Source organism: Gouania willdenowi, chromosome 24 (genome assembly GCF_900634775.1).
Source record: "Gouania willdenowi chromosome 24, fGouWil2.1, whole genome shotgun sequence".
NCBI classification, from domain to species: Eukaryota; Metazoa; Chordata; class Actinopteri; order Blenniiformes; family Gobiesocidae; genus Gouania; species Gouania willdenowi.
In genome coordinates this window covers 12,178,008-12,198,129 of record NC_041066.1, presented here as the reverse complement: position 1 = coordinate 12,198,129, position 20,122 = coordinate 12,178,008, and the positions used below count along the sequence as shown (strand labels likewise).

The 20,122-nt window shown below is 39.8% G+C and overlaps 1 protein-coding gene across 16 annotated transcripts in view; it reads left to right on the top strand.

Moving 5' to 3' along the window:
* nrxn3b (neurexin 3b) overlaps positions 1 to 20,116 on the top strand; it is a 383,656-nt gene extending 363,540 nt beyond the window's left edge. For 12 of the 16 annotated variants that reach the window (XM_028440201.1, XM_028440211.1, XM_028440208.1 and 9 more), the window contains 2 exons: positions 5,786 to 5,864; positions 19,004 to 20,116. In XM_028440201.1, coding sequence (XP_028296002.1) covers positions 5,786 to 5,864; positions 19,004 to 20,004 — 1,080 coding nt within the window. In that variant the 3' untranslated portion in view covers positions 20,005 to 20,116. Of the gene's footprint in view, positions 1 to 5,785; positions 5,865 to 16,693; positions 17,286 to 19,003 lie in introns of all 16 variants that reach the window. The other 4 variants (XM_028440215.1, XM_028440213.1, XM_028440212.1 and 1 more) reach the window with 2 other exon arrangements.
* The last annotated feature ends 6 nt before the right edge of the window (positions 20,117 to 20,122 follow it).

The window sequence follows — 20,122 nt, the reverse complement described above, 5'->3', positions numbered from 1 at the left end:
AGATTAACAGATTGTGAAGCAACTCTGGAGGCCGTGTTGTTGCGTGTGGGTGGATGAAAACATTATCCTTGACTCAGCCTGCGTTAACAACTGGGTTGATTAATATAGAAATATGTCTGCTTCATTAGATGTCGTGAACCAGTGAATTATTTCTTTGTGGCCTTTGGATCAAGTAGATCAAGGTTTCCCCACCTTGGGTTCAGGACCCCCTTTGGGGTCGCGAGAAACTGGGAGGGTCGCCAGATGCCCTCACCAATATTTTTTTAACAATTTGAGCCCATTTTTGCCCATGTTTACCCTTTTTCTGCAACTACACCAAACTTGCCATATTTTAACCTATTTTCATCACTTGTTTTTGTTCCTTTTAAAGCATTTTTGCTACATTACTCCCATTTCTGCCACTTCTCCATCCATTTTCAAAGCCTTTTCTGCACATTTTTTTCCACTTTTAAGACATTTTCTGCACTTTCCCCACCTAATATTGCATTACGTTCAGCCATTATTGTCACTTTTAACCTCTATTCGCCATATCTCATGCTTAAATTTGCCAATTTAACCACATTCCCATTTTCTGTCAGTTTAAACAAAATGTTCATACTTTAACAATTAATGATGAAATAATTATTACATTGAAATTAGCATTTTACTTTCCAAAATAAAATCTTAAGAACAGATTTAGTATTCATCTCCATGGGTGGAAAAGTTTTACATAAAAGAAAGACATGTTTCTTTCTCCACCATCAACTTTATTGTTAATCAATCTTGCATCCTCTTTGTTCACTTTTAGGTCAGGCCTGACTGGTGCTGTAGTATGCACTCCATTCAATCGTAGAGGTAATTGCAGCCTTGGCTTTTAATGGTTTCTGTGTTGCTGCTGGCTGAGTTGCAAAAGTCACTCCTAAATTCCTGATTAAACCTGTGTTTAGTCCAGACAAAGACTGAGCAGCATCTTCTATGCACATCCTGTCTTTTTGTTTGTGCCAGTGCCATCAGTTGTGAAACTATAAGCTGGCGTATTTAGCGAAAGGCTTCTCACAAGGACGCTGTCTATATTTTATTGATCGCTGTTGTGATCCTTTCAAGCTTGTTGTGCTGAAGTGGTCAGAGGTAAATGCAGTTTTAATGAAGTCTGTCTATTGATTTGACTGAAGTGTTTGTAGAGTTAGGATTTTGAAGGCCGGGCTAACCAGGATAATCAGGCATGATGCACATCGCGTTTTTTTTTATCAGCTGAAATCATCATGTGTGAAAATCTCACTTCACACACAGCAAGTGGAGCGCATGCATTCAAAGCCTTCCCACGCATTTATTAAACCATTCTCCAAATCCCCACCACCCAGATTTAGAAAAACACCAATGATGGCAATGTTTGAGAATAATTACACCAAAAAAGGAAACACTCTCCTGCCAAAAAGTACAGCTCTGTGTTATGGAGATTTAGACTGGGAATTGGATTTCCCCAGCTGTGAAATCAGTTTTTGTTAGTCCTGCTGGCCAACTGCATCCATATGCTGTACCTTGTTGTAGACGTCTATCACTGCAAACACATGAAGTCTATGCCTTTACTGCCTCATGGATCCATCTTTGGCCAACGTAGAAAAAGACTGAGTCGTGCGCATCACTTCATTGGTTCAACATCATCCTTAATGCAAAAAGCAATGGCACGCCAAGCTATTCATGAAAGTCACTTCAGTATGAGATGTTACATCCTGAGATACATCATGTGTAAAAGTGCTAATCTAGATCACGTCTCGTAGGTCTATAAATGTCAAATATCACACTTCATGTTTTGAGTGGATGCAATGTTGCTTGGATAAGAGGCATCTCTTGAGTTTGCTGCTGATCTTCAATAAAATGGAAAATTACATGTTCTTGGTCCACGGTATTGATACTACAAATCCCAGAGTGCATTTCAATAGCTGCTCTCATTAGTGACATACTTAAGTCGCTGTGGACATCTTTATAGAATAGAACTTCAGACGCCACTATATTGTTTTTGTTGTATGTGCTAAACAGAGACTCCAACTCAAGTTTTTGAATTTTATTATTTATTAGAATGTTTTCAAGTACTGTTATTTCTAACTGGTAGTAAGAAAACTACATTTAAAAAGAGTCTGTGAAAATATCACAATGCAAACTGAAAAAAGGCCACAAATGTGTTTTTTATTTGAATTAGATTAACTTCTGTTTGGCAAATTGATGAGGTTATTATAGTACATTTTTAATTATTCTTACCTTTTGAAGTTGTTCATTCTCTTTAACTAAATTGGAGTTATTAAATAATAACTGCAGCTAATTTTAACTGTTTTTTTCTCAAGTTCATTCATTCAGATGAAATGCATGTTCATAAAAAATTTTTAAAAATCATTATACTCAGAGACATTAAGTACTCATTAACTGTACACTAATGGCTGCACTCAAAAGCACCCTTCAGTCTGGTTTTTAAAAAGGTAGAGTTTACAAAAAGCTGAGGAGTGTGATCCCTCTGTGCTCCAACTACAGAGGGATCACACCCCTCAGCCTCCCCGGCAAGGTCTACTCCAGGGTGCTGGAGAGGAGGATCCGGCCGATAGTCGAACCTCGGATTCAGGATGAACAATGCGGTTTTCGTCCCGGTCGCGGCACACTGGACCAGCTCTATACCCTTCATCGGGTGCAGGAGGGTTTGTGGGAGTTTGGTGGCTTCCCCTCTCTGGGTCGGTGGAGAGTCCTTGCCTCAAGTGGAGGAATTCAAGTATCTTGGGGTCGTGTTCACGAGTGAGGGACGGATGGAGCGTGAGATCGATAGACGGATCGGTGCGGCATCAGCAGTGATGCGGTCGCTGTATCGGACCGTTGTGGTGAAGAGGGAGCTGAGTCGGGGGGCAAAGCTCTCAATTTACCGATCAATCTACGTTCCTACCCTCACCTGTGGTCATGAGATTTGGGTAATGACCGAAAGGACAAGATCGTGGATACAGGCGGCCGAAATGAGTTTCCTTCGCAGGGTGGCTGGGTGCACCCTTCGTGATAGGGTGAGAAGCTCAGTCACTCGGGAGGAGCTCGGAGTAGAGTCGCTGCTCCTTCACGTTGAAAGGAGCCAGCTGAGGTGGCTCGGGCATCTGTTTCGGATGCCTCCTGGTCGCCTCCCTCGGGAGGTGTTTCAGGCATGTCCTACTGGGAAGAGGCCTCGTGGAAGGCCCAGGACACACTGGAGGGACTATGTCTCTGAGCTGGCCTGGTGTCGCCTCGGGGTCCCCCCAGAACGGCTGGAAGAGCTGTGTGTGGATCGGGAGGTCTGGGAAGCTCTGCTGAGACTGCTGCCTCTGCGACCCGGCTCCGGATAAAAGCGGAAGAAAATGGATGGATGGATGGGATGGAGTTTACAAAATGATTATGTACTGTGTGCTTTGTTTTGCATTGATGCACTCTAGTTTTTCCAAAGACAGACACGCATAATGTGTAATTGTGGTTTGTAGGGCCTAAAAACTGTGATTGTGTAGCCCATTGTCCACCATTATGAATTAGTTTCAGTCTTAGGAAGCTGAAAGTTACCAGAGTTGTGTGAAAATCTATTTTGTAGTGTTGTATTTGTCAAGTTAGTATTTTTTTCTGTGGAATTTGTTTTTCAGCTGTGCCAGGAAATTATCTGCATATGGTAATTCTAGTAATACCTTAGCTTTTCTCAAAGAACGAGGGAGTGTCATTAATGGGAGGCTTGCATTTTCTGAATCTATTTTATCACTATTGGCATGACAAACACACACAAACCTGATCCAAGAAAGCCCAGAACCAACTTTCACTGGCTCTGATGGATGTCTCATTTTTCTCTGGTCAAGCGTTTTTCTTCCATGGCTATGGACCATTACTGTTTTTGCACCAAAGTGTGAGTGGGAGTTGTTGTATATTTCCTTTTTCCAATTTAGAAAAAAAAATGGATTAAGCTCAAAATAAAGCACACATTTTCGTTGCACAAATATTGTAAACAGCAGAAACTGTCCTTGCCGAGAGGCTTTATGCACCAGTGTGCAGAGAAAGATGCCACTAAACGCTGTGGTGGTCTCTGGGGCTGAAATTGTGGGAAGAAACTTCATCCCTCTGCAAGTGTCTGCCTCTCACATCAGCGGTTTTTATAATAACAAGCGCTAACCTTCTTTTAGCAGTAACCAAGACTTTTCCTTGATGAATTATGTCATATTTATCAAGAAGCCTTTTTTTTTTTTTTTTTTTATAGCAATATAAAGAGTAGAGCTTCGCCTCCTGCTGAGTGTTCTCTTTCTTCTTTGAAATACAGTATATAATGGGGTGTTTTATCCACAAAAAAGCCGGAACATGCATTAACACAATATTCAAATGTCCTGTTACAGGAACAATGCACCAGCCATCATGTATAATCATACAGCACTGGAGGTATAGGCTGTGAAAAAAAGGCTATTTTCCTCAGTGGGCTTTGCCAGCCAGGACAGTCATACATCAACAGACGGTAGAGGTGGACAGCTTTCTCTCGGCCCTATTGAAGCAGAGGCACAACCATGGGGACACGTTTCATTAGTCTGTCAAACTCAATGATATTTAGAGCCCCAAAGCCCTGGCCAGTGCTGGAAAACTCAATCAGCGCACTGATTTCATAACCCTGCTTGGTGACAGGGCTTATTTTATCGCCCTGCTGATTCATTCTAATAAACGCTGGCTGCCTAGCCCCGCACTGCTGAAATACAACCCCCCCCCTCCTTCCCTGTGCTTCATGGCTCAACACCCAAAAAAAAAGAGAAGAAGCATGGTCAGAAATCAGAAATGTAGGAACTGGAATGTGCAGATAATCCATTGATGGTGTAGCTATAGCAAGTCCACCATCCCTCCCTCCTTATGCACCCTTTAACACAAATCAGGCACTGGGACAGTGTTGATCTGTGTGGGCTTGGTGGGTCCATTGATTGTGGACGATGGAGGAGGAGAGGGGCGATAAATTATCAGAGGCGGAGTGTGTGCAGTCTGAGGGAAAACAATTATGTGCGGAGGTGGAAAGCACATAAAGTATAGGAATGATAAACACTGTGAAATATGATTGACTCCAAGTGATATATGGAAGGCGAAGGGCAGCCAGCGAGGCCTGTGTGTGCTGAGATACCCTTGAATCTGAAGCTCTATAGCTGTCTTTCCATTACAGATTTTCGCTAAATAAAAGCGATATTTCTAAATGTCGACAAAGTTTAATTGTGCTTGGAATGTGTTTCCATTGAAGGTTGTTTTGGGCAGAAGATGGAAGCCCAAACACTCCTGAGAACACTCTGTATTCTTTTGTTGTTTGCTGTCTAATGTGGCAGTAATCATTTTTAAGGCTAAGAAATGTCACAGTTTCCTTCTGTTTACACGTACCACGCCATGTTTTCTCAGGGAGAAGTGGTCATATGGTTACTAAACATATAAGACGTGTTCGGTCAATTCAGACAATTTGTCTCACTGTTTATCTATTTGTTTATTTATCATCTATCTTGGCTCCTCTTCTAAAAATACTTATCTATCCTTTTTATTTTCTCTGTATCTTGCGCCACAAGAGTTGTCTCTTAATTCTGTTGTACCTCATGTATAGTGACAATAAAAGCATTCTATTCTATGTGCCCAGGTACACCATGTTCTGTGACGTGTATTTTAGGAAAAAGTGTTTCCATAGCGCTCTTGCGACACATTTCATTATCAAAATATCTGAAATGCCTCTTCATGAAAGCGTAAAAACATTTTAGTGATGTTTGACCACCTTTTCCCGTTGTGGTTTTGTGTGTGCGTGTGCGTGTGTCTCCTCCTGCAGACAACGGATGACATTGTTTCGTCGGCAGAGTGCTCGAGTGACGACGAGGACCTGGAAGAGTGTGACTCTGGACACGCAGGTGGGATAAGTGTGTCAAGTTGTGCTTGTTCTGAAGACCTAGTCTATCTCTCCCTATCTTTTTTTGATTTGCTACTGAGGAGCTTCTCCTCCGAGCATCACGTCCCATGGGAGCTTCAAGTGTAACTTAAAAAAAAAAAAAAAAGAAAAGAGACTGAAAAGTAACCACAGGTAGAAGGATGCTATAGCTCAATGATAAGGATTTTTTTTTTAAAAGACTTAAAAAGTTGGAGGAAATGCTTAACAATTACCCTTCTACTCCCCCTCACAGCATTAGCTCGATTAGACTCTGGTAAAACTCTGTGAATGAAATACCAATTCCAGAAAAGTCAGTAGGCTTTGTGAAATGTAAATGCAAACAAGATACTTCAGTGATTTTTATTTATCATGATAAATAATACAAGGACAGCACTGTACTATAATAGGCTACCATTCATTCTGAGCTCTGCTTTGTGAGTCCAATATTTCACTAAGTAAATTTACTTGTATACACTATTATGTACCTACCTTTTAAAGTGGTCTTGAACCGATCTGACAAAAACACCCACTAACTAAACTAAGTTACTAAAAAACAACATTGTTACAAGGGCAAATTATGGCAGGTAGCCTTATTTAGATAAATAATAGATTTCCTCTTCCAGACTAGTGTAAAACAAGAAAATCATTAGCCAACAAATATCCAATTAAGTTAGGTAATGCGCCAAGACTTTAGCACAGATGGATAATATTTACATATTCATTTTATTAGCAGTTATAAATGGTCCAGTACCACTGAGCGTTGACTAACAATTTTTTTTTTTTTTTTTTCCCAAATTATCTTTTTACCTTTTTCCAACAGTTGTATACAAGTCACGTACATGTATTGAGTGTAAACAGAAAAGAAAACAAAAAAAAAAGAAAAGTTATTAAAAAAATAAATCCTGCACACTTGAAGCTTTAAGTACAAAATTAAATAACTAGGTCAAATTAAGTATTAGGAGGTTTGTCCAATTTTACTCATCATTGTAATAATTAATAAAGGGTTGCCAAATTGAGAAAAACATTTGTTCTTTTTTCCTTAAAGAATATTTCATTTTTTTCCAATTGTAAATATTGCATTACATCTCTGAGAAGGTTTTGATTGAGTAGGAGGGATTTTATTTTTCCAGTTTAGTAAAATTAGACGTCTGGCTAGCAACATCACAGAACACAATACATTACTTTGCAAACTGTTCAACTACATTTTTTTGAAGCGACAATAACTAGACTATCACTAATTTAAAAAAATACAAAGTCCTGATGACTGCACTGCATTTTATTCAAGACTTAGACTAAAACGAAGTACAAATTTGCTGTCAAAATCAACACTGCTACTAAAAGCTTCGACCTTTTGTAAAGACTGTCTTCACTTCATTTTGTACGAAGTTGTTGCTAATAAAAGCTAATTAGCAGAGGAAGTTTGAACCAGCTGTTTCTAAATTAAAATTATAGTGTAGAATAATTCTAAACCTTAACAACTCTTACAAGTGGTATTTTGATGTACTGTTATTCTAGACTTAAATTCATTCAAATATCATTGAAGTTTATATATGAACAATTTCACTCTGCATACAGACTTTTCTGGAATTGATGTTATAAACTCTCCACGTTTATGTCCAGAGCATGTTTACAGTCAAACCAAGTTACACTTAGCTATGGGACCACTGGTTGCAGACATGTCGATGTGTTGATACTAATTTTGTTCTCACAGCATTTGACTGAGAGCAAACTTTAACTCGACAAAGTATGAAATTAGTATCAAGCCACATGTCGCCCACGCTGATGCTTCAAAATGTATCTGTCTCGTACATGGTTGGTTTCCTCTTGCTGTGCGTGTCTCTCCCGACAGAAGATACATTTTGAGATTCTTTCGAGAACAAAGATGCTTTCGGCCTAGAATACTGTGATATGTAGCAGGCTAACTGCAACAGAGCCTCTTCCTCCTTTCTCCTCCTTCTTCTTCTTCTTCTTCTTCTTCTTCTTCTTCTTCTTCTTCTCTTGTTTGTACCTCTCTTTCCGTCGTCGGAGGCTTGCCTTACCTGAAACATCCTAATAGAGAACAGATATCCTCGAATTTCTGTGCGCATCTTCTTTCTTCCCTTCTTCCTTTTATGCACACACAACACACACACAACACACACACAAAACTCCCATGTATCACTTTGTGATGATATCAAAGTGATAAAACATTCACTTAGTGGAGTTAAAGATGAAAAAGCAAGATGTAATTCTGCACATTTTTTAAAAAAATAAAGAGGTTATTTTGAGGGAACTTGGGTTTGGACAGTTTGTGCAAAGGCATCTGTCAGTCACACGTCTGCCCACGAGTACTTTGCACATCCCAATAAAACGTGATAAGCTAGCAGACTGAGTGGTATTGAAACTGATCAGTATGTGAAAACAGTTCCCCTTTAGGCTCAAGGCTAATCATTACCAGCTCAGGCTTTTTCATTGCCCCACTGTCCTTCAAATATAGCATCACAGTAGACTAATAGATGCCGCACTGATCTGGCTAAACGGCGCACGTTTTAACGGCAAGCATATGTCCACTTTTCACAGCTCATAATAAGCTCTCTCTGCAAAGCAGCAACCTCTCACTTTATCTGTGGTGGGGAAAAAGAGATAATCAAGCGTCTTTTCATTTCTTGTGAAACTGAGGCTTTTTCCATTTCCTGCAATCTGGGAAACAAACCTCATATATTCTAACGTATATTGTCATTTTTCAAGATTGTATCCTCGACATACATAGAAAAGTTAATAACTGGAATTGAACGTTTTACAGATTATGCCTTATTTGCTGTTGTAGCCTCAAACCCAAGTGTCCTCAAAAAAAGTAAACTGTAAAGAGTTGTTCACCACATCAACACGGTACCCTCGCCCTCCATGCAGTAGCAACATATACACTCTCATACATATCATACATTTCACCATGTTGACACAGAAATTCATTTCCTCATTCCTTTCCCTGCTTCCAGTCGTGTGAACACATGCATGACATGGCATTGGTTTCTTTTCTGTTGCCTTGTTTTTTCCTCCTGTGATGCATGTAAACATTTCTCTTTGGTTTGGACTAATTAGCTGGATTGCATATGAATTGACTTATCTGGTTTTTTTTTTTGCTTTCATTTGGGGTTTGGGTGATTTAAGTAGTGAAAGGTTGTTGTTGTTGTTGTTGTTGTTTTCTTTTTTTTTTTTTACTGTGGTTGTGTTTTCATAATTGTTGTTCCATCGATGTCCACATCATCCGCCGTCCATCCTCCAAGCAAGGATAGAGCCGCCCCTCTCGTTTTTTGCCTCATCTCGTGCCGCATGACATTTTGGTGGTTGAAAAATTCAAAGTTTTCCTCGTCCCCCCACCCCTTCCCGCCACTTCTTCTCCTCTTCATCATCAATATCGTGGGTTTTTTTGTGCCATGTGGCTTCTAAAGAAACATCCGCCCCCGACCCTCCATTCTCAACCCGACGTAGGGAAATGAACGGCAACAAAATCTTTTCTTGCCATCATCCTTTTTTGCGTTTAGCAGGCAACCCCAGTCTGTCTGAAGAAAGTTGTGTGTGAAAGACTTCCCTCGTCTCCCTCCCGCGATTGTTGAACCCATCCTACCTTCTTCTTCTTCCATTCCGACTCAAACACCCACTTTCTTTCTTTTCTTTCTTTGAGCCTTTCTGCATATACATGTTTGTTTGAATGCAGATGGCATAAAAAAGACTTTTATTGCCACAAAGTATATCTGTTTTTCTATTCTATCTGTTGCTCCAAGTAGAAGGCATTTGTGGCATGCACACAGTACTGGACTGTACCGCAGCTCTGTACAGTAACTAATAATTCTCCTACCTTGACTACACAACCCCCCCCCCTTGCTTCTGCATGAATATGATTAGCCTTCATTTGATGTGCTACTTCCCACGATCACCCATATATTTGTGCTAGCCCCTCTCTCCTGGCTTCTAATACATGTTTCGTGTTGTGCAAAGGCATGCTAGGAGGCTACAGCCGGGGGTGGCTACAGCGCCACCTCCAGCTGTAGCACCTCATAGGTGTCCTGTATCTGTATCTTGTCTGCTGTATGTGGATGTCTGGTGGCTATAGTGACATTGTGTGTGAAAAAAACTTGTCAATCCTTACCGTTGCCCCTCCTTTCTTCCCTTAATCCTCCATGAGTTCCACAAGAGAGCAAAATACAAAATGTATAGCGAGTCTGATCTTCCTGTGTACAGCACAGTCACGAAAAAGAAACCTGTTATGTGACAAACACAATACGCTGCAGTTTAAAGAAAAGCAAGTCAATTTCTGATTCAATTTCACAGTGATTAACAGTGTTGCCGCTCGTCGTTACCATGTAATCAGACCAATACTGTGATTATTATGTAATTATGCTGTAGTAATTGGTGCAAATAATGCAAACCACAATGTTTATTAGCGTAAAAAACCACCCACCAGTTACGAAAATCCTATACAATAATGTCACAACGTGATTCCAATAGTTAGATTTGAGCTACTTAAAGTAACTGGCCCAATGTAGAGATGGTAGAGACAGGTGTGACAAATAACACAAAGATTTTGGAAGCTAAACCAGGAATTTAGGTGTGGTTATTGTTAGTCACACCTCTATTGTGTACAAACCAACACAATGGAGGTGTCAGTGTCCCCATTCATGGAACAAATGTTTGACTTCAAAGTACATTTAGCTTCTTTTAAGTGCATTATTTACATTCGTTGTCTACTTTTTTTAACTCCTTCTGTTGAGTCTTCTGGATGTCATCCTTTCCTGCAGCATGGCTGCTATCTCAACAGAAACAACAAAGCTCAAGCAGTTAAGAAACAGATATTTCCCAGAGGAGTTGGCAGAGAGCAAACCAACAAACAAATGTCAGTTTATAGTCGCTGGGATGATTGTCATTGTCGTTAAAAAGAAATCAATACTGACTGTGTGGAGATGAGAAGCAAATCCCAGCAGATGGGTGTGAGCCCTGAGCAACAATGAATCAATCCAGCACCCTCTGCAGTGTTGGCTTTAGCTGTGTTTTAAGATGGCATAAACTTCCATGGTTGGGTTAGTTATTAACAGAAAAGATGGCTGATTAGAATAGGTTGGGCATCTTAGGCATGTCACTAATGTTTTCTTATAAGGGTCACCACTAGGGCTGTGCAATTAGACCAAAACCCATTTCCTCGATATTTATCCTCATAATGGCAATTTATTTTTGATGTTTTTGAACTTATTAAAGTCTTACCAAAAAGACAAATCTGAGTTAAATTTACTGATTCAAAATGCCACATAGGCACATTAGTTAAACAGCTGCACAATATGTGCCACTTTAGGCTTTTTTTCTCCTATATGGGACTGCATGTATGAATGAGTTTAGTGTTCCTTGTTTAGGGGTAAATCTGGATTAGGACACACTCAGAAATCTATCTAACTGTGCTTGTCGTGCTGTTCTGAGAAGTGTTGAAAGCTGCAGGTATTTAATGTGCCAGACTGCTGCATGACGAGGGATTAGGAGTTACTGTATTCATCATGGGTTGTGGCTTCAAAGACATTTCCAAACCAGTTACGGTTCAAGCTGGCTTGTAGGTTAGACTTTTGCCCTCGATAAAGCGGTTTACCAAAGATCATTTGAATATTAGATAAGTGTGAAATGTAGGCTTCTCTTGGACTGGGTGGGGTGTGCAGGCTAGATAAGATAGTTTAACGGCCGGATAAAGTATGTTTACTGTAGATGAATCTAGAAAGACTCAGCATAGCGGTTTAATCCCTGGAATGTCCCTTAAAAGGTTTCCACCCTGAGAATCTACGTGTCACTGGCTCTGTCATAATCTGCTCCCTACCTGTAGTGGGTAGAGGTGAAAGAATCTGCTACAGCAGGTCTCTCTGTATAATACAGGCATCAAATCACTGACTCACCAACATTTTCAAAAAACTAAATCTTACAAAGTCATAGCCAGAGCATCGGTTTTTTCTGCTTTTATGGAAAGTGTTGTTAAATCCCAGACACACCGTCAGGACTCAACTCGTTTGGCAACATCAGCAAATACAGGAAGGACACGGGGATGAGATTTTCTAGAGAAAAGAGGAATCAGAGAAAGGAGTGGGTGAAGTGGGGCGAAATGTTTCTGTATCATTTAAGATGCTGAGGTAGTCAAACATCCCTTTAGTAAGGGCTGTAGGCATTTAATTTCCTCGTTCAAAGGACGCACATGCTAGAAGAGGATGGTGGGTGGAAGAGTGGAATTGCATTTGACAGGGTTAATTATAATTTTAAAAATATGGTGCTGTCGTTATCGTAATTGAGTTCAGATAATTGACTTTGTAATTGTAATTGCCATGAAAATCCTATGAAAACTGTCAATTATAGTTTAACGCAAAACTGTGGAACCATGTTACAGTTCTATGTACAGTTCTATACATATGTAGCAGTGACGTGCTGTGAGCACTCGGGTTGGGTAGGCAGGGCGTTCCAAATCAAGACCACCAATGTCAACACCAATGACAATTTCATATGTTTCTGCTGGCAAGTGTTAATTCAATTCAATTCAGTTCAACTTTATTTGTATAGCACAATTTACAACAAAGTCATCTCAATGCACTTATCGAAATATAAAATTCATAATACGAAAGAAAAAACCCAACAAGATCCACATGAACAAGTATATTTAGCCATCTAACAAAATCAACATCGTAAAACACCATAAAAGAAACATAAACAATTAATTAATATAGCCTTCATACTGTGTTGGAAACACAGAAACACAGAGAAAATGACAACAACTCGGAACAGCCTCAATGAGGCGCATCCACAAAGCCAATCCTTCCTTTTGTACCATTCACTGTAGAAAATATGAACAATTTTCTGACCTTACCTTTGCTGAAGGTCTGGTAGCTCAGGTGTTGGTCTCCCATCTTTTAAAAGCTGTCGTTTTTCCTCAAAAAAAAGTTTCTCTATCATCTCTGGCGCTGTCATCCTGCCTGGAGCATTATCCCGCCCACTAGCTAGAGAACGCAGCGGCAGCGGTCACGTGATATCAATTCACTAATGCACTGTGAACTTACGTATAGCATTTAGCATAGCTCGGTTACGTCCAAAGGCAGCGTAGAGAGCTGCCTCTAGACATAAATGGTTTTCATCTTGGTGAACTGACTGCGCATGCGCAAACACACAAAAACACTCTATGGGAACAGAGGCAGAGCAGCAACGTGCCTTTGAGAAGGGGTGTGGCCTCCTCCTGCCTTACAGCGGTTAGGAAATAGCGATGTTTAGCGATTTGGGCTATGAAAAGCACAAAATGCTGACACTTTCAAACTTATAGTTAATTGAAAAATAAATAATTTATAATTATATGATAATTAAACCAAATAATCAAAATATCAATTCACCCTTGGGTAGACACTGCCTACCTTGCCTACCCTGACTGCACGTCACTGATAGGTAGTTAACAATTAATAAAATGTGTTTAATATCAAGTTTTCCCACATTTTACCATTAAAGAATATATAAATCTAGGGGTGTACTGACAGAAAAAAGGCTCAGACACCCACGCCAAAAAAATATAAAAACCAATATTTTCATTGATTAGAAAGCCTAATGAGGCAACCAAGAGATTGGAAAGAAATTAGATGATAGATATTTGTTTTAATGTATTTTACAGTTGATTTAGGATCATAAAAAGATGCTAACAGAAAGCTAAGACAAGAGGAAGGTTAACTTTTATTAGGTTATTTATTTCAGGTTCAGTAATTGTGATTAATTGTAATTGAACTTTGTTAATTGAGAGCGTAATTGTATTTGACTTTCTGAGGATAGAAAATAATTGCAATTTAATTGTAATTGGAAAAAATGCAGGTCACTGTAATCATAATTGAATTGTAATTGAACATGGGTAATTGAAAACGTAATTGTAACTGAAAAATGTAATTGACCCCAACCCTGGCTTTAGAATCCTGTCTTTTTGTGGTTTTATATTTGCAGAGTAATTTTCCCATTGATGCAAAGGACGTTTGTTTGTGAAAGGAAATATTTAATAACGAAAAGCCTTGAGTAGAGCAGTAGAGCAGGAGTCTACAGGCCAAACAGGGTAATAGAGAATTGTTTGTCATGGAAGCAGGAGGCTTATAGAGTAAAGTCCTCGTCCATCTTGACAAGTTCAGAAAACAAATGCAATCTGGTTGAGCAAACTCATTATAAACTGTGTGTTTGTCTGTTTTGGAAGTGCAGCGAGCTATGCACACTTGTGCGAGGGCTTACAAAGGATTAAAGTGTTTACTCAAACATTAAGGTCCTCAAAACTGACATCACTGGAGTCTCCTGACAGCAGTGATTCATGCTCCTCTTCAAATGTTCAAAAGTAACAGTCGCTGAACGCTTTACAGAGCAAGGAGGAAACTACATCACCACATCTGGTCTTGTTCATTCAATACTGTGAACAGTTTTCCTCTGTCATTGACCATGTTTACATGGGAACTTTAATTCCTCTTTAAAGCAGAATAAAAGTTAATTCCTCTTTAAACTGACCATGTAAACACTTAATTCCTAATGCTAATTTAATTCCGAATTAAACTTAAATCTGAATTAGGTGGCTCTTAATTCCAAATTGAATAATTTCTGTTTCTTGTAAACACTTAATTCCGCTTTAAGTTAATTACGGTCATTCTGCCGGAATGAAGACATAGTCCAAGATGGCCGCCCGGACACCAGCCAAAAACTATTATTTAATAAGAGTCTTAGAAGACAATGATGTAATGAAAAGAGTGGATGGACAGAAGAATAAACATGCGGACATTCACACGCACACACGGACTTATTACACACACACGGACACGTGGACTTGTTATACACACAGACATCGGCAGACTCGGCAAACGGAACGGCTTCATCGGTTCTGCGGGGCATGAAGCACCAGAGCTTCACTAATGATGCACAGATCATTAAAAGTTGTTTTTTCACTCTGCGTCCTGTATAGTGGAGGTAGTTGGCTTTGATTGACCAAAGTACGAACTCTCATCTCCCTTTTCCGCTGCTCTCTTTCTCTCCTACTCTGCGGAGCAAAGCGAAACCGTGTGTTATTGTCCAGCTGCTGCTTCAAAACTACAATAAAACTAAAAGAGAAAACAGTTCGCACGTGGTCTTTTATGTTGGAGCCGAAAAGAAAAGGTTTGTTGTGTGTTTTTATCCTGATTGACGTGACATCTCGTTCTCCTCCGTCCAATCAGAACTCTTCCCCAGACCTAAAGCGGAACTGAATAAAGCCGAATAAACCAATTTTCCATGTAAACCTCAATTCGGGAATTACTATTTCCATGTAAACACAAAGTTGGACACTATAATTCCAAATAATTTAATTCGAAATAAATAATTCCAAATTTAAAAAACATTATGTAACCGTGCCAATTGGAATATTAGCACTGGGAGAATTAGCAAAGATCAAGAAAGCTACAAAGTATTATTTCAGAATTGGTTCGCTATACCAAATAACCATCAGTGATGATAATCTACCATCAGTACAGAGTGATGAATTCATTACTGTGTAATGTTTTGCTTAAAGCTTCAGAGTTGGCAGTTTAAGATTTAGTCGTGGTTTCACACCAACGTATAACCAGAATCACTGAAAACCAAACTAGGCTCACTTGTGGAACTCAACATATTTCTCTCTCATACAAAGGCTGTTGGTAATGCACATAAACACAAAGCATCCAAACAAATAAAAAAGCCCTTTGTTTAATTTGAATCTGCTTTTTAATTAAAGCAAATGCCATCATCTAAATGCCACCTAACGATGCATAAATGTCAGCAGTATTTGACTCCTAATGGCTCATCCTATGTTTGAGAGAAATATCCCACAGCTCTTTGGAGGCAGTGAACTTTGACCCCTGATTCAACCCTTCATCCTTTTCTTGTCCCTTGGCTTGCTGTGTAGCTGTTGTATATTACTCTCCCTAAATGCAACTTACTTAAGCATGCATTAACCCAACTTCTTCTAGTGGAGCTAAAATCCAAAAGAAAACTAAACGTTGTTTGGTCGAACCTCTTTCTCTGACGCACACCCAGATTGCACGCCCTGTCCTGTGTTTAATAATACTAACAAGAGAACTGTAGTGACCAAACTAATAATAAAAGTGTTTATTATTAGTTTAACAAAGGTGGAGACACTTTTCCTATAAACTGTCCCCCTCTCTTTGTCCGCCTCAGTGTGTGCTTTCTGGTTGTTCATCTTTGATAATGTGAGAAATCTGATTCCTTTATTTCTTGCTTGCTTTACTCTGTTTTAGTTTGTCCTGTCTCTTCGTTACATATATGTTCACACACACATATATGTGGATATCTTTGTTTGAATCGCAAAAAAAAAAAAAAAGTGTTCAAATTTTCACCTTTTTGCTAATTTGACTATTGCCAATGTTTTAAGATATTTCCTAATTAGTGACACTTCCTCTTTTCTCCATGAATAAGTGCTTGATAAATGTTGGAGAAGCATTTCACATTGGATTTCCAGATTTTGGCATTGCTGCAATGGAAATTTAAATTGACGCTCTCATGGAGAAAAAAGCGAAGATACCTCCAAAGTATCCCTTTCCCAATATCTGTGAAAACTGTTTTAAACTGTCTCTATGCTGATTTCTAATATTCACCTGTTTATTTTGTAGCTTTTTTTCTGATTGAAATTTGGATTGAATTGATGAATGAGTCTGTTATTTTTGTGCATGGCAAAGAAGTTGCAGCTTAGGGTTTGTAAAACTGTCAGTGTTGAGAGTGCTGTTCTCTTTTGTAGATGGGCATGTATATGCTCATTGTTTGTATATCCCCATCCCTTCCTTACAGCCAAAAGCTCTAATGCCGCCCGACCGCTTCGTGCCGCCTTTACATGGACATGGCAACTGATGTACACGTTCACTCCCATTTCTGTCATTTCCCTCCTAGTATGTTCATAGGAAACCCCCCCACCCCCACCCCCCCGTCTCACGCTCCCTTCCTCCTAAAGCCTTTACGTAGAGATTCTCAGATATGTACAGACGTTCATTTTGTTCATGAGTCATGAACCAGTTAAAGCCAAGAAAAAAGAAAAAAAGAAAACAATAGTAAAAGAAAAGGTGATATAAACAGGCTGTAGATATTTATAAAGAGACGTAAAAATCCAAGCAAGAGTTATCGATATGCTGTTTTCTTTTTTATAAAAAGTTATTTAAAAAAAAAAAAATCCCTCAGCAGAATGATGAAGGTTATTCTCATGTCATGATGTGTGGATGTATGTGTTGTTGCCTCCCTGTACCATCCTGTCTAAAAAAAGAGACATATATACTTCGTAATTAGAAACTGTTAAAAAAGAATCTAACCTGTCCAAAGGCATTCTTAAACAACTTTCTTTTGTAAATTTTTTTTCTTCCTGCCAAAATCATGCGGGCAATTTGTTGATGTAAGTTGACATATCTGATGGTATGCTTTCTTGTTTTGAATAGGCTTTTATGGTTTTCTTTCAGCTAACTTTGTTTTTTTGTTTGTTTGTTTGGTTTTTTTTGTAATACTTACTAATCCTTTCTCTGGATAGCTCTCTCTGTGGCTTTACTTTGTGAATGTTTACTACCATGTTTGCTCTAACTGAACTCTTTTTGCAATGCTTTCAATATTGTTTTTTGGTTTCCTTAATTTTTATTTTTTTTTCTTTCTCTCTGTTGTGTTAATGTTTGATTTTATTTTTTCTGACCTCTTTTCTTGTTCCAAAAGGTTTGCATCTCTTTATAGTGCCCTGTTTGTGAGCCTTTGCAATGTTACAAACAGTCCACTTTGGCAAGAGGATACGCAGCTTCAGCAGATATCTGAATGTTTCGACTTCTACGTAGGAAATACTTGTTTTAAAGGAGCATGCGTATATCAAGGAGCATGCTTTTTATGTTCTTTATAAGAGGATATTTTGAATTCAAGTTGTTGAAAGTGAGATTTTAGTGTTAGCTTGGAAACATTCAGGTGGCGCTGAACTGCTTTGTGACTTTATGCCACTGTGGTAAATGTAGGATGTCAAAAGGCGAGAGGCTAGGACAAGTAGGGGAGCCCACATATTGCTGGGGAAAACACCCTCCCATGGTTTTTCCTGCAGACCAGTCTAATTAAGCGCCTTTTTATATTTAAACTTCTTAACTGAAGAAAAACAATAAACTTAAAATACTTAAACTTTTAAGAAAAATTAAAAAAATAAAATAGATTCAAGCGATATAATGTAAGAACTTGTAAATTCAGTTTAGCTGCGTAAGAGAGGTCGCTCTAACGCACACTGGCTTAGCTCTTAAACGAATGCTAATACCTTCAAATTCTCTTTATACTATACTTTATGCTTTTTCACCAAATACCTTAATAGAAATATACGTTTAAAGATAAATTATGCTTAATAATTCCAGTAAGTTCATTTTGTCTGCCAACTGCCAGTCTTCCTCAGAGGACTGAATGAAAGATCTCACAGGGACACATAAAAGCCATCAGAAATGCTTTGATGCTTTCCTTATGAGAGAACTCGTAGGGACACATCAAGGCATAGCACCTCTGAGGAAGACTGGCAGTTGACAGTCGAAACATGTCAGGAGATAAACATTTCCTGAAAAACCTCGTCTGAATAAACAAAACCTTAACATATAAATGATGCCTCTTTGAATCTTAATCATGTATTTGTTTAGAGACGTGCTGAGATACATCATCCAATCAAAGATGTGGTCACATAATTAACAACATTGCATGTAATTCACACTTACTTATGATGAATGGTCGAACAAACGCAGCACACACTTTGTTATAATCGTGATCCAGTTTGCAGAGGAGCTTTTAGTTTAACGTGGCTCACCCCTGTGCATCCCTCAAAGCCTTTTGATGCAATGTCTTTTTTTGATTTATGGCTGTTGCTTTCTTTCAGTTTGGGTCTGGTTGGGTTCTGAGTTTGATTGTTTTTGCACTGGTACAGTATTTATTTATTTTTTGTTCTTTCTCTCCTGGTTTCCCTTTGACTTGTTTTTGTTCCTTTCCTGAGCTTTGCTTTTTATGTTTTTTGTTTACGTTTCCTTTGGTGTGTGGGTGACCATGTCTTGCTCTGCTGACGGGCTGAAGGTAGATGCCTTCCTGACTGGGTTTTCTTTCTGTTTCTGATTCCAGGAGGGGAGATAGTCGTCCCCGTGCTAGTCGAGGACCCCATAGACATCCCCTCTGTATCCACTCGCTCTCCTTTCATCCCCCTTCCACCGACCCTGCGTCCCATCCTCACCATTATTGACACCACCAAAGAATCCATGGCCATGGCCACTGAGGCGGGGGTACCTTGCTTGTCGGACCGAGGCAGCGATGATTGTGATGATGATGGTGGTGATGATGATGATGATGATGATGGTGGTGATGATGATGATGATGATGGCATGGTGATTTCGGGGTTTGGCTCTGGCGAAACTTTCGACTCAAGCCTGCCCTCGACTGACGATGAAGATTTTTACACCACCTTCTCCCTGGTAACAGATAAAATCTTGACCACATCGGCTTATGAAGGCGGCTACAAAGCCCTCGCACCAAAGTGGGAGACCAAGGACTTAAGACCTAGCAAAGCCTCTAAGGCAGGTAGGACTACACCCACCTCGCCTCTGCCCGACCTCCAGGGCACGGCGCTGGCAGCGGTCCCCTCAGACACGCCACCCAAGCTGCCCGCCGGGAAAATGAACAACCGGGAGGTGAAACCCGCTCAGCCGGACGTAGTCTTGCTACCCTTGCCCACGTCCTTTGATATGGACGGGACTAAACCACGGGGCCCATTTATCACCTCACCAATGCTGCGCACAGTACCAGCCGCCTTGCCCACAGTGCCCGGCGTCGTGCGGCGGGTTCCCCCGGGGGCCTCTGAGGTGATCCGGGAATCCAGCAGCACCACAGGCATGGTGGTGGGCATTGTGTCAGCCGCCGCCCTCTGCATTCTCATTCTCCTCTACGCCATGTATAAGTACAGGAACAGAGACGAGGGTTCCTACCAGGTGGATGAGACTCGCAACTACATTAGCAACTCGGCGCAAACCAATGGCGCTGTGGTTAAGGATAAAACAACTAGCGGGAGCGCCAAAAGTAGCACTGGTAGCAAGAGACCGAAAGACAAGGACAAGGAGTATTATGTATAGAAAACAAGTCATTTTCCAACACATTAAGATAAACTGTTTAGAACACATTTATGAACATTTTGACAGTACCATATTGGCAACTGTGATTTAAAAAGAATCAAATCTCTTGGGAACTCAA